The sequence below is a fragment of the Nyctereutes procyonoides genome, unplaced genomic scaffold (assembly GCF_905146905.1).
Source record: "Nyctereutes procyonoides isolate TBG_1078 unplaced genomic scaffold, NYPRO_anot_genome, whole genome shotgun sequence".
In the NCBI taxonomy this organism is placed as follows: Eukaryota; Metazoa; Chordata; class Mammalia; order Carnivora; family Canidae; genus Nyctereutes; species Nyctereutes procyonoides.
This window is the reverse complement of record NW_026575020.1, coordinates 39,832,037-39,846,311: the sequence shown is the minus strand read 5'-3', so window position 1 is coordinate 39,846,311 and position 14,275 is coordinate 39,832,037. Positions and strand designations below refer to the sequence as shown.

The 14,275-nt window shown below is 40.1% G+C and overlaps 1 protein-coding gene across 4 annotated transcripts in view; it reads left to right on the top strand.

Annotated features, from left to right (window-relative positions):
* Nucleotides 1-12,711, top strand: part of GAPVD1 (GTPase activating protein and VPS9 domains 1) — an 81,294-nt gene extending 68,583 nt beyond the window's left edge. For all 4 annotated transcript variants that reach the window (XM_055320605.1, XM_055320587.1, XM_055320596.1 and 1 more), the window contains 7 exons: nt 872-981; nt 1,279-1,438; nt 2,327-2,514; nt 3,383-3,596; nt 5,730-5,802; nt 7,296-7,493; nt 8,787-12,711. In XM_055320605.1, the coding sequence (XP_055176580.1) occupies nt 872-981; nt 1,279-1,438; nt 2,327-2,514; nt 3,383-3,596; nt 5,730-5,802; nt 7,296-7,493; nt 8,787-8,927 (1,084 nt within the window). In that variant the 3' untranslated portion in view covers nt 8,928-12,711. The remainder of the gene's footprint in view (nt 1-871; nt 982-1,278; nt 1,439-2,326; nt 2,515-3,382; nt 3,597-5,729; nt 5,803-7,295; nt 7,494-8,786) is intronic.
* Nucleotides 12,712-14,275: the final 1,564 nt, after the last annotated feature.

Here is a 14,275-nt window from a genome sequence, read left to right as displayed (position 1 = left end):
AAAGTAGAAAGATAAGAACAAAACTCTATTTCCTGAGAAGACTGCTTCACTCTGGATGCCATTTATCAAAGGTTTTAATTCAGGGGTGAAAAAACAACCACCTCCTGTGCTCACAGGGGGCATGTAAGGTATTTAAAGGACACAGGTGGCAGTACCTTTGCCCACACCAAGCTCCCCAGCCATGTGAGAACTGCCAGGGAAAACTGAATGGGTGGCAGAGTAAGCTGCTGTTTCAAGCAGTAGAGCAATAGAAAGATCTTATCAAGTGGTGTCCTTGTCCCTGGTGGGATCAACCTTTCTCAAGAGATGTGGTGGAAGGCATTCTTGGTTTGGGTGGTGGGATGGTTCTGGTGACCTCTGTGGCCCCTGCTGACCCTGCTATAAATACCCTTTCCTCATTCTCCTCATAGTGCCCATTGTGGGACTCAGTACATGTTACAGGGTCCAAAAGAGTTTGTTGTTGGACTGATTCTGGTGACTTTGAGGATTGATCCCTGCCCAGAGCATTTCTGTGGCCTTGTTCCTTGGGTAATTAGAAAGCCTGTTCCTTTGAGGTGTCAGTAAATTAAAAATGATCTCTTGTTGGGATGCCCGGGTGGCTCAGTAGTTGAACATCTGCCTTTGGCTTAGGGCAAATGATCCTGGGGTCCTAGGATCAAGTCCCGCATCAGGCTCCCTGTGGAGCCTCTGCCTATGTCTCTGTGTCTCTCATGAATAAAAAATAAAATCTTAAAAAAAATACTATCTTTTATTTATGACTGCTTGAAACATTTGGGTCCTGAGGTAGCATCTTGATTTATATAGTGAGTGTTCATAAACAGACTGCATCTGCATAGAGAGATTAATGTACTTTTGACTCCTTCTCCTTCAGAGATGCAAAAAAGAAACTGAGGCTTGCTCTTTGCTCTGCGGATTCTGTTGCTTTCCCAGTGCTAACCCATTCAACAAGGAATGGTTTACCGGACCATACAGACCCGGAGGGTAAGTTTTTCCTGTATTTTTAGGATGAGCCATGTGAAACTGCCTGTATTCAACCTTATGTAAGCTTTATAGCAGTTCCACTTGGTTCCATTAATATATTTGTATGAGCCTCAGGTAAGGGCACTTCAATTCCTGATACTTCATTAAAGTGTTCTCTAATTGAGAGTGACATTGCAGCTTAGTTCTGCTGATCCGTGGTAGAACAGAACTAATACCCCAGAGGCTGAGGGATGGCATACAGTGGAAATCCCTGACAATAACAAATCCTCCTCCCTCCCCTCTCTCCCTCTGGTTTAGACAATGAAATTGTGTGCTTCTTAAAAGTTCAAATAGCTGAAGCGATTAATTTACAAGATAAGAATTTAATGGCTCAACTTCAAGAAACAATGCGCTGTGTGTGCCGCTTTGATAACAGAACTTGTAGGAAACTGCTGGCCTCTATTGCAGAGGACTACAGGTAATTGCCTCAGCTTGCTTCACTTTTCACCTGGCTACAAGAATCTTCTCTGTCTTTATTTCACAAGTGAATCTAGGTTTACTCTATGCTGGCCCATGCTGGGCCATGTTACCTGGATGTAGATTTCTGAGGAACACATTTTTGTGTTTATCTGGAAATGTAGTTGTAAATGAGCAACTCTCACTAACGGAGAAGTGTCGTTTCCTTCAGCTTTGCACAGAAGCAGTGTTAGCAGAGGTGAGGCCAGGATAACTAGAATATCCTTCTCCTTTTCTTGCGAGTGACTGGAAAAATTACTTCCCTGGAGTAGGGAAGCAAGAGTAGGCCTAAAAATTGCTGCCCTCTCTTTGCTGCCAGCCCTATGCTAACAGTTCAGAAGAAGAACGAATTGAGATTCTTGGGAGTTAAAGAGGCCCCCAAGGCTTAGGGAATGGGCATTCTGATGATTGTTACAATTAGACTATAAGCGAATAACCAATGATATATTTAATGATCTACTGGTATATTAACCTGTATTTTGTTGTTACTTTAGTCTTCTTTAGCAATCAATTTCCTGTAAAGTATGAGGTCCTACCAGCATGGAGACTGTAGGTCGATATAAAATAGATCAACAATGCCAAGGGTCTTAGTAACATTTTGTGAGTTTAGGTAGCTAAGTGTTCAGCCCGGTAGGTGTTACTCTGTACTAATGTGCAGAATGGTTCTGTTTCTTGAGCTGGCAGCATGTATAATCAGTCCTCAAGACAGTTGTCTCAGCCTGACATGGCTAATTCATAAAACCAAAGTCTGTGAGGTCATATTTTTTTAAAAGAAAAATTAGGACTTTTAGTTGCCAATAAAGTGTGCACTGTATGTATGTGATATTCTTACAAAGCTATTTCCTTCTAGGAAAAGGGCCCCCTATATTGCTTATCTCACTCGCTGTCGGCAAGGACTGCAGACCACACAGGCTCACCTAGAAAGGCTACTGCAGAGGGTCTTACGGGACAAAGAGGTGGCCAATCGATACTTCACCACTGTCTGTGTGAGATTGCTGCTTGAGAGCAAAGAAAAGAAAATTAGAGAATTCATTCATGGTAACTATAGACTCTTAGATTAAACACCTCTTCAGCCAAGTATTAGTGGGGAGATTTGGAAATTTTTGTTTTGCTGGTAGGATGACTTGTATGTCTAAGTAGTCCCTTAAGTGCCCAGGTGTTTTTTTTTTTTTTTTTTTATTTATGATAGTCACACAGAGAGAGAGAGAGAGGCAGAGACATAGGCAGAGGGAGAAGCAGGCTCCATGCACCGGGAGCCTGACGTGGGATTCGATCCCTGGTCTCCAGGATCGCGCCCTGGGCCAAAGGCAGGCTCTAAACCGCTGCGCCACCCAGGGATCCCCCAGTGCCCAGGTGTTTTATGGAGTCTTAATAATTAAACTTTGATGTTAAACCAGTGAATTGCATTTTTATCGTGGATCAAATACCTACAGTTTATACAAAATTGGGAAAATTGGTTAAAGTTTTGGATCCACAAATTTTTTCTCATATTTAAAAATAAAGTATATCATTAAAAAATTTTACTTTCATTTTTTATATTTATTTTTAAAATTCCATTATAATTGAATGTACAGTGTTATATTAGTTTTGGTGTATAGTATAGTGATTCAGCAAGTCTGTACATTAGTCAAAGCATGTCATTTTTATTTTTATTTTTTATTTTTTATTTTTTTTAAAGCATGTCATTTTTATAACAAGGCTCTTGCTCTTAAACTTTTGCATATTTCTTACCTTTCTCCTGATTTTAACGATTTGACCACATATTCCCCTGAAATAAACCATACCCAGATACTTTTGGCTTTAAGAGTGTAATATCTACATAACTAGTTAATAAAATGATTTCTATGATTTCCTTTTTAAAATTGTTCAGCTAGTGTATTTAAAAAATTATTATTTTGCATTGGAGACTTTCAGCAACTCACAGCAGCTGATGATAAAACTGCTCAGGTAGAAGATTTTCTGCAGTTCCTTTATGGTGCGATGGCCCAAGATGTCATATGGCAGAATGCGAGTGAGGAGCAGCTTCAGGATGCTCAACTGGCCATTGAACGGAGTGTGATGAATCGGATTTTCAAGCTTGCTTTCTACCCTAACCAGGATGGGGACATACTTCGTGACCAGTGAGCACTCCCATGTTTACTGCGTCCGTGTTGACCACGTAGGACTCCATCAGCCAACAGGCTGTGTGTGAGACTTAGTATGTGCCAGTAACGGCAGCATGTGTTAGGTTTTTTGCAGAATCAGAAAGCAGGCTAGCACCCTGTTTTCAGGGAAGTGGGGAATTAGGCCGGAGGGTATGTCCTTTGGTATGGCCTTTTTGGAAGGCACTGCTGCTCTTCTGTGTCAGCTGTTCTCTTTTCTCCTCTCCTTTTAGATCTTGACTGCAGCACTGCCTCCTTGACCTTTCCTACTAGGTCACATCCCTGGCAGGATTCTCCTGGGCCTGTGTACCTTTCTTTAGCACTTGCCACAGTTGTGGTTTTACATTTGGTAGAGTCATTCCTCAGCCTGCTGCTATTGACATTTTGGACCAGATAATTCTTTGGTGTGGGAGGCTGCTGTTTGCCTTGTGAGATGTGTAGCAGAATCCCTGGTCTGGACCCACGAGATGCCAGTAGTACCCCACCAGCTCTGAGAACCAGAATGTCTCCGGACACTGTCAGATGTCCCTCGAGGGGCAGAATCACCCCCTTCTTGATCACCGCTATATATGGTCATCTGGTGATGCTTCTCTTCTCCACTGGATCATTGTCTACATGAGAGCAGGAACATAATGCTTTTATTCACCACTCCCCCAGTATTAGGCACAGTGCTTGACTTCTGTATGTTCATTATCTATTTATTAGGAATGAAAAGCTCTACATTTGAATATCAGAAAATATCTGGAAATGTATGGTGCATGAATTATGTCTCAATAAAGCTGATTTTAAAAAGTAATCCTAAAAAAAATTAATCCTGAAAAAAATACCTAGAGTGGTAACAAGGGTTATATTTTGAGTAACAAGGCTAGGGATAATTTTGTATTTTCATTTTTCCTTTTTTGCATTTTCTTGAGCACTGCTTTACAACCTTGTTTCTGCCCTAAGCATGTTGAGGTGGCTGCTGTGCTCCCCAGCAGTAACACCACTGGCTTACTGTGCCAGCGGCTCTCGGGGTCCGTATGATAGGACCTCAGGGTGAGTCATGAGTGGTTTATAGAAGGTTTCTTTTTTCTTTTTCTTTTTCTTTTTCTTTTTCTTTTTTTTTTTTTTTAAGATTTTATTTATTTGTGAGAGATACAGAGAGAGAGAGAGAGAGAGAGAGAGAGAGAGAGAGGCAAAGACACAGGCAGGGGGAGAAGCAGGCTCCATGCAGAGAGCCCGATGTGGGACTTGATCCTGGGTCTCTAGGATCACACTCTGGGCTGAAGACGGCACTAAACCGCTAGCCACCCAGGTGCCCCCTATAGAAGGTTTCTTTCATGTAAATGCTAAGATATTACGTGTGTGTTCTGTGAATGGGTTAAGATTATTCGAGCCTGACTCTCCCTCTGGTTCATAATCTCAGAGGTACACCCAGGCTTCTGTACTTACTTCACCAAATGGGACCTGTTTTCTTTTCAGAAAAAAATGGGATAAGGAGTAGAGACATTCAAACTGTATTTACTGCAAAGAGGAACTTTGAAGCAGATTATTCCTACCATCTCCTCTATGGCATTTCTGTAGGCTTTATAGAGTGGGCAGTTAACAAAGTGTTCTGGAAGGAACAGTAGAAGCTAGGAAAGCTGGGCTTAGCTCCTGCTCCTAACTTCTATGTGACCTTAGGCAAATCCTTCTCTGTTTTAAGCCTGATTATTTTCATCTATGAAATGAGAGAGATGTCGAGTATTCTCAGAGTCCCTTCTCTATCTGAGCTTCTGTGATATTTGGTTTCTGGCTTTTGATCCCTCTCTTTTACTAATTAGTGTGTCCAGATGGCTTCTGGACTAGAGCTCCTCTCCTTTCTCTCTTGGAATGCTGTCCTCAGCTTGGATAGAAGGAATTCCCCACTCTCCTTGTCTCCCCTCAGCACACTTAGCATTTCTAAGCAGATCCTAAGTGTGAGATTTTTTTGACAAGATGGAATACTTAGAGCTAAGAGATACTCTCAACATAATTGTAATCTGTATCTTGAAATAAGTCTAATTATTTAAAATGTTTTGAAAAAATCAATTATGACTCTGTGCCTTATTTTCTGAAATATGTATTTACATATGTGTTTTTGGGTGTTTTCAGGGTTCTTCATGAACATATTCAGAGATTGTCTAAAGTAGTGACTGCAAATCACAGAGCTCTTCAGATACCAGAGGTAATCTAGGATTATGTGGCACAAGTGGTAATAATAGTTGCTCAATATACTGTATGATGTTAGCAATTTTTCAGGGAAACAATAAATTATAAGACACAATTTGCATTAGATGTAATTCTAAGTTCTCAAAGGTCCTAGGATTAAAATTCCGTGGCGTGGAACAGGACCTCATTAGGGAGCTGAGGAGGAAGAGGCTACACTGAGGGCTCCTAGAGCCCCTCCACATGCAGGTAGGGCTTCTCGTCCATAGCCTGCCTCACCTCCCATAGCAGTGCTCTCCATGGATGTGTTTTGTTTGTTTCAGGGAGAGCTCGTGATTGGGGGGTAGGGAGGGGGGTCAGAAGGAGAAGGAGAATCTTAAGCAAGCTACCAATGCAGGGCTCGAAACCACAACCCTGAGATCATGACCTGAGTGGAAACCAAGAGTCAGATGCTTAGCTGACTGAGCCACCCAGGCACCCCTCTGTGGATGTCTTATATTGATGTTGCTGCAGAAAAGTCCCATTTGGTCACACTCCACAGAGTGTGACAACTACTATTCCAGGGATGGAAATTAAATCTGAATGTGACATCAAAATTACCTTTTAGTGTCATACAATTTTTTTTGTGTGTGGGATTTCATTTTCTCCAGTTTACTTAATTTGCTTGTTTACACACACTATCTCTGTGTGCATAACAGTGGCAAGAGCCATTCCCTAAATACAATCTGGTACTCAGACTATGACAGATGCACATGAGAAATAGTGTCATACAATTTTTATAAAATAATAGGAAAATTTCAAATATGTAAGTGTTCTGGTGGTTTTATTAAAGTCCCCATTAATGAAACATTGGTAATTATCTTTTTATTTTTTGAATCTCTTATTTCTAGTACTACTTCAACAAATGTACATGTTTTATTTATTTATTTTTTTTTTAAGATTTTACTTATTTATTCTTGACAGACACACACAGAGAGAGAGAGAGAGAGAGAGGCAGAGAAACAGGCAGAGGGAGAAGCAGGCTCCATGCAGGGAGCCCAGTGTGGGACTCGGTCCCGGGCCTCCAGGATCACGCCCCAGGCTGAAGGCAGCACCAAACTGCTGGGCCACTGGGGCTGCCCTTTACATGTTTTTAAATTTTTTTCTTTCAGAAGTAGCTTGTTTCTGCTTTTAGAATCAGCTACTGCATATAGAGAAGTTCCATTCTAGCTACTTAAGAAAGATAATTTTTTAAAATTTTATGAATTCTAGGTTGAGTGTAATCATATGCCCTTTTCCCCGTTAATTGATATCTGGGTTGCTTTGTTCAAAAATATGAAGCAAATTATTTAAAAGTTTAAAAGTTAAGCTTTAATCTTAGTGGAAGGGGAAAGAACAGCAGTCTGGTTTGAAGAAAGGAAAAGGCACCAAGCTTGCTCTTCTGCTTCCTGACATGGAGATTGCTGTTGTGGCTTCCCGTATGTAGTTGCTCTTAGATTCAACATCTGTTTGTCTGTCTGTGGTCTCACTTAGGTTTATCTTCGGGAGGCACCCTGGCCATCTGCACAGTCAGAAATCAGGACAATAAGTGCTTACAAGACCCCGCGGGACAAAGTGCAGTGCATCCTGCGAATGTGCTCCACCATCATGAACCTCCTGAGTCTGGCCAATGAGGACTCCGTCCCTGGAGCAGATGACTTTGTCCCTGTTTTGGTATTTGTGTTGATAAAGGTGGGCCCCTCGCTTATTAATGAAATGACTTTATTTGGCATTTTTGAGCAGGGGGGTGCAGGGCTTCACATGCTGCAGAGACCATGGCTCTTCCCGGTCTCAAGCTTTGTGTTACCCAGAAAGAAAGTGTCTAATGTGAAGTTTCGTTCTGTCTGGAAGTTAGGTTTTCAAAAGAAAGAATAGGAGGACCAGATTGCTAGATGAACATTTTCTGCTGTTATGTGCCTGAGGTTCTTGGTTGGGACCTGGTTGTAATTATTAAGTGAATGAACAAAGGAGGACAAGTTGTTTTTATTGTGTTCTTCTCCCACATTGGATTCTTTGTAGTCCTTGTCACTGGACAAATCTCCCAAACACCTCTCCCTTCTTTTAGCCTCTTATTTTGTAATTGTGCCGTATTATTTAAAAATGTACTGATCTCTTTCTCTCTTTTTTTTTTTTTTAAGATTTATTTATTTGAGAGAGAGCGCAGGGTGGGGAAGGGGCAGAGGGAAAGAGTCTCAAGCAGACTCCCCAATGAACACAGAGCCTGACAGCAGGGCTTGGTCGTACAACTGTGAGGTCACAACCGGAGCTGGCATCAAGAATTGGATGCTTAACCGATTGAACCACCCTGGCACCCCGTATTTGTGCTATTTCTGCAATCTTAGCTCAGTCTGCAACCTGTAGGATCAGTGTGCAGTCAGCCTTTGTAACCCCTGCTGTTGGCCATCACTCTTCTCTCTTCATATATGGTGTGTCTACTTCCTGTGCAGAGTCCGTTTGAGCTTGTTCTGAGGCACAGGCCGTAGCTCTTCCCAACCACTTAAAACACTTGTGTTCTTTCTCTCCAATGAAGAAAGTGAAAAAGCACAAGATGTTCGATGTTACCTCTGACAACAGAGAGCATATTATCTTTTTAGTTTTTTTCTTTCTTAGCTGATTCTACCTGGACTTATAATTCAGTTGGCAAACAGCATTTATTTCCTCATGTAACATTTTGTAATCCTGGGATGTTGAGTGAGTGTGCTGGGATTGGTTCAGCCTCCTTAGGGACCAGCAAGGTTCAGTGACTTACAAGGATAGAAAGCTCCAGATTCAGCTGGCATTAGAACCCAAGTTACCTTTCCAGTATACTGTTGTTTCTCATAGTGGTTACGGTTTATAAATTACTTCCAAAGAAGAATTTGGGGATGATTTTCAAAGATGAATGGTTAAGTCTTTCACAGATAAACATTTGAAGATGTTAACTTAGATGATATTTGCAGAGCTATACATGTGAGTATATGACTCTCTTATTTTTCACTTCTCTAGGCAAATCCACCCTGCTTGCTGTCCACTGTCCAGTATATCAGTAGCTTCTATGCCAGCTGTCTGTCTGGAGAGGAGTCCTATTGGTGGATGCAGTTCACAGCAGCAGTGGAATTTATTAAAACTATCGACGACCGAAAGTGACCAAGACGAAGGCCCACCAAGGCAGACTGTTAGGCGGGCAAACAGATCTCTTAGAAAATGTACCAGCTGCTTTGAAGGCTGAAGATTGTTTTTGTATAATATTGTACAGCATTCAGACATTTTAAAACAGATCTTTACTAAACCGATTAATGAGTTAACAAGCAGGTTCTCTTTTCTTTGGGCTCTTTTTCTTTCTGTTGCATATTTGATTATTTTCTTGTCCCAAGTAGAGAATAGTACTGCAAAAAGGGACCACATTTTTCAGGTATTTTGAAATATTAAAAAACAGAACAAAATCTAGAAAATTCTTAGATCTCCACTCATGGATACCCATTTTCCCTTTTATTTAAAAAAAGAAAAAGAACAATACACCTCTTTATAGATGCTGTCTAATCTTATATGCATCTAATGGAAGGAAAATACCAGTTGCACTGAGACTTGTAATGGTGGTGATATTAGTGGCATTATCTATAAATACACTCACCTAGGTTGAAAAGCTAAGAAGGAAATGTAAATATAATATATATTTATATTTGATGTAATATGGACATCTTCAGATTCTAATAAACAAGGAATACTGCTGATAGTAGGTTGTGATGTACCCTCTTGTGAAATGGTTTCCTGGACAAAGTTTAAGCTGAGCTTAAAAGCAACAAATATATAGAAATATTTATTAAAGTGGAAAACAGTTTCTAGAACTTTCTAGGTGTGGAGTTTGATGCACAAGGCTGACTTTGCTGAGAAGTATAACAATCACTTAGACATTCCTCACCATGGACATCCTTGAGCCTGCAGAAGGAAGGAGGTAGACTCTTTAATTGCCATGCATTGTGTACAAAGGAACAGGAGACACCTAATACATTACTGTGGTACTTCTTATCTGAAATACTAAATACAGTGTAGAAACCCCAAACAGAACTCCTTTCAGACTTTTAATTGTAATATATTTTTGATGATTTTTCACATTGAATGACAGACCAGGAATTCAGTGAATGTCATTTTTTTAAAAACTAATTTGTATTGTCTGCTCTAGTGATACAAGTTTTACTAGTGATAAACTATTTTAATCAACTATATTATTCTTATGGAAAAAAAATCTATTTTGACAGGTTTCTGTGCCTTTATTTCCCTCTTCTGAACAAAAGTATATGTTTTAGTATTTTGGTTTGATTCTGTAGTGATAATCAGGAATGGGTTTTGGTGTCGGAGAAATTGGCTGAGGAGGCACATCAGAGCTTCAAGCACAAGTCTTGTACATAAGTCATGACTTTCACTTTGTATGTTTCCTAAACATGGTTAGCTTCTTTTATAAAAAACTCAGTCCCATACTTTGAGCCCCTTGTTGCTGGCAGCATTTCTAGGCATTTTTAAGGGAACTGTGACAAGCTTGAGCAGATGAATTCAGAGGCTGTCTTCTTTTCTCCAAGACCTCTGTGCTTAATTGTGCCTAAAGAAGCTGGATTTTCTGTATGTCTTCCCCTCTTCTCATTCATTTATTTTAAAATACCAAAATAACAAAGTTGCATAGGAGTATGGGATGTGGTTTCTGCCTTTTAGGGAGAGAGAAATTAAACTAGTACTACAAAATGTCCTTTTGAATGTTAGGTCAAGAAATCTGTGTAGAGTCATGTGCTTCATGGGCTGTAACTGTCAAACTTGCCCAGGTATTATAAGTCACATCCTATCATAAATACTTTACAAGACAAACAGTCTGACACAATTTCTGAGACCTGGTGGGGAAGGGTCCATTTACTTCAGCATTTGATTCAATAAATGTTAAGTCAATAGAAGACTTGGAATAGTCATTATTATGAGATTTCGTAGAGATTTTTTTTCTCCAAATGGTTACTAAACCTATGCTGTGTTATTATTATGGAAATAAATGTGAAGCTGTGGACATGGCACAGGGCTCTTTTCTGTGGAGGAGAAGGTGGTGATTTGGGGTGTAGGGCTGCACTGGGGGCTGGAGGAGCTGTGCAGTGCCTGAGCCAGTGGTGAGTGTAGAAGCCCACATGTCTGGTGTCAGATGATACCTCTCAGGCAGGGACTTGGGGCTCATCTTGGGTGCTAGTGGAGGAGCACAGCCCAGCTGTTTAAGGTGCAGCTAAATTTCCCTCTGGAAACTCTGTTAGGAGCATTAACAAGCCAGCATTAACTGTTGGTGGTTTGATTTCATGGCCTGATTTACGATAGTGTTAATTTCTGGGTGTAGGAATCAGTAGCTGTCTGCATGGCAGTGGTAGGCTGTGAGACAGAGAATAATTCGATTTTGCTCCTTCAGGAAGGAGGAACAGTTGTTCTTTGGTTCTTACTATGCTTCCTCCCACTACTTATTTTGTGTGAAGGATTAGTGCAAAAGTATAAAATCACCCATAGGAAACATTCAGTAGCCACTGGTTATTACATGGAATTTGCAATGATAATGGATGTTAAGTGGAGAGAGAGTGGCTCAGTTCCCTGAATTCTTGTGCAGTTCACTTCTCTAATGAAAAAGGGGTTTGTTAAAAAAAAAAAAAAGAAAGAAAGAAAAAGGAGTTTGTATCTTGTGTTAGTATTCTGCTTCTGGAGAAGTTAAGTAATAGAAATACAGATTGAAGATTGTCTTTCCTTGTAAAATTATTTGTTTTAAAAAAACCAACATTTTGTTTTCTTTCTCCCCTTTAGTTCACATTTCAGCCATAGTAATTGCTTTCTTCTGATTTTTCTTTTAAAAACCTGCTGATGAAACCCTTTTTTATACAGATATTAAATCCCTGTAGTAAGAGAATTAGGCTTTGTGAGGGATTGAAAATAGATGTGATGCATGCTTTTTCTTTTCCTGTTTTGTCCTGGAAGCCTTTATTTAATGCAGACTTTCAATATACACGTTGCTGTTGCTGAGGTGCATGAGCAAGAGAAGAGAAACCTGGCCCAGCAAGGCTGTACTTTGGCCCTGAGACCCTGTAGCTGACTGTGCATGCCATGGGGATTCCAATTTGGGCCAAGTAAAGGTCAACTACATATTTTAAGTGGGTGAGCTATTAAAGATTCCTTTCTCTGATGTGATTGGGTGTGGAAAGGGGAAGTAGGACCACACTTGCTCAAAATTATTAGTGGATTACATAGAAGTGATAGAAATGTAGTGGGGTTAGCTTCCTCCATGTATTAGAATTTCTCTTCCTGCCTTTCAATTCCTGCTTTATTTCTTTAAGGAAAGAGTCTACATTTGCCCTCTTTTTAGTTCTTTTAAGTCTAGTGGATTTATTCTCTATGTAATTGCCATAATTTGGGGTAGGGGTTTATCAGAAACAATCTTCTTGAAGCTCAAAGAATTTTTCATAAGTAGATTAACAGTGATGAGATATTTGAGATATTTTAAATGCCAAAATGCTTGAGAACTTTGCCAGATTAATACTTAATATATTCTAGAGTGTAGGTTACCCAAGAAGTAGGATGTTCTCAAGAGTAATAAAGCTATTCCTGGTCATCCTACTTAAGCTCAAGAGAAAGGAAATCCTCTCCACGTAGTTAATGGCAGACAGTGTGGGCAGGGGCCACAGGCCTTAAGAATTCACCCCTGCTGAGTTGATACTCTGTCTTGTTTACCGTATTCTTGTGCTTCACCTGTATTAAAAAGCTTTGTACTGCCTCTCCTCTTGAAACTGATAAAAACCTTATAAATAAGCCTCAGTTAATGAGCTTGCACAATCTTGTATATGTACAGGAAACTCTCCTGTCCTCTAATGTGATTACTAATGTGTGGTATCCTGTAAACCTGATTAAAAAGGGAGAGCAGTTGAATTCACTGGATTTTATGTTTCCATCATCTGTTTTGTATGCAGAAGCATTTCTGAGTTTCTTTGACTTCAAATATTACTAATTTCTCCATGAATTTACACTTATCTTCTTCATCTGAATCTCTAAGGATAATCTGTTAAGTATGGTCCAGGAAGGAATGGGAATGAACAAGCAGTTACTAACGAGATTGTGAACATCTGCTGTTTTAACACAGTTCACATCTGACCGTTGTATTTGGTAACTATTCGTCAGCCTGTGTTCTGAAAGCAGAAGTCCTAATAACAGTATTCACTGAAGCCTTTATTAATCTTTTCAGCTAAGGGAAGGTGCTGTTGGAGCCCTTGTCACAAGCTCACTCCACAGGCTTCCCTCGCTGGTAGAAAGGTGCTTTCTTTATATTGATTGCACTTCATTTAGAAGGAAACATTAAAAAATTTGATTAGAGCTCAGTTTTCATTCAGTCTGTTCAATACTAAAATTAATGCTATCATTTGCCTAAAACTGAAAATAGAATTCAACTTTTCTTGTCAATTTGGCACTACCTATGTGCTTGGACTCTTGTTATATTTGTACCCACTGAACCCCTCTTTCCAAATAAATGGCTCTGTAGCTCTTCCTGAATGATCCTGAGCTGTGACACTGTTTAGCTAGGCCTCCCTGTAATGCTGCCTATAAAGTGTGTCACAATCCTGAGAAGCAAAATCATTTCTCAGAAGTGCCTCTTGGCTATAAATGTGTCCTCTGCCTAGAGATTTAAGTATTCATTGAAGAGCTTTTGCTTCAGTCATTTCATTCTAGAAGAATCCTTTTCCATCTTCTTGGGATACCAAAATGCAGAACATAGACTTCTAAAAAAAAATTGACCAAAGAGGCTGGAAAATCTCTGGTTGTAGGGATTCTGAAAACATCTTCCACATTTGAGAATAGCTCTCATTCCAAGTCATTGAACCTGTTGTAGATGCTGAACATGAAAACCACAGTAGACTTATTTCTGTTAACTAGGAATTCAGCATATTGCTGGCCAAAAACATTAAATTTTATGTTCCTGTGAAAAGAGTATCTGATGTGGTTTTTTAAAAAGTAATCTCTGGGATCCCTGGGTGGCGCAGCGGTTTGGCGCCTGCCTTTGGCCCAGGGCGCGATCCTGGAGACCCGGGATCGAATCCCACATCGGGCTCCTGGTGCATGGAGCCTGCTTCTCCCTCTGCCTATGTCTCTGCCTCTCTCTCTTTCTCTCTCTGTGACTATCATAAATAAATAAAAATTAAAAAAAAAATTTAAAAAAAAAAAATAAAAAAAAAAATAAAAAGTAATCTCTGCCCGAAGTGGGGCTTGAACTCATGACCCTGGAATCAAGAGTTGCATGCTCCACCTACTGAGTCACCCCGGTGCCTCTTCTGATGTGATTTTTAAAAATAGGATGTTTTCACATCAGCTTTCTTTACCCCTCTTAATTTGTAGGGTTTTTTTTGTTTTGTTTTGTTTTGTTTAAGATTTATTCATTCAGAGAGAGAGGCAGAGACACAGGCAGAGGGAGAAGCGGGCTCCATGCAGGAAGCCTGATACGGGAC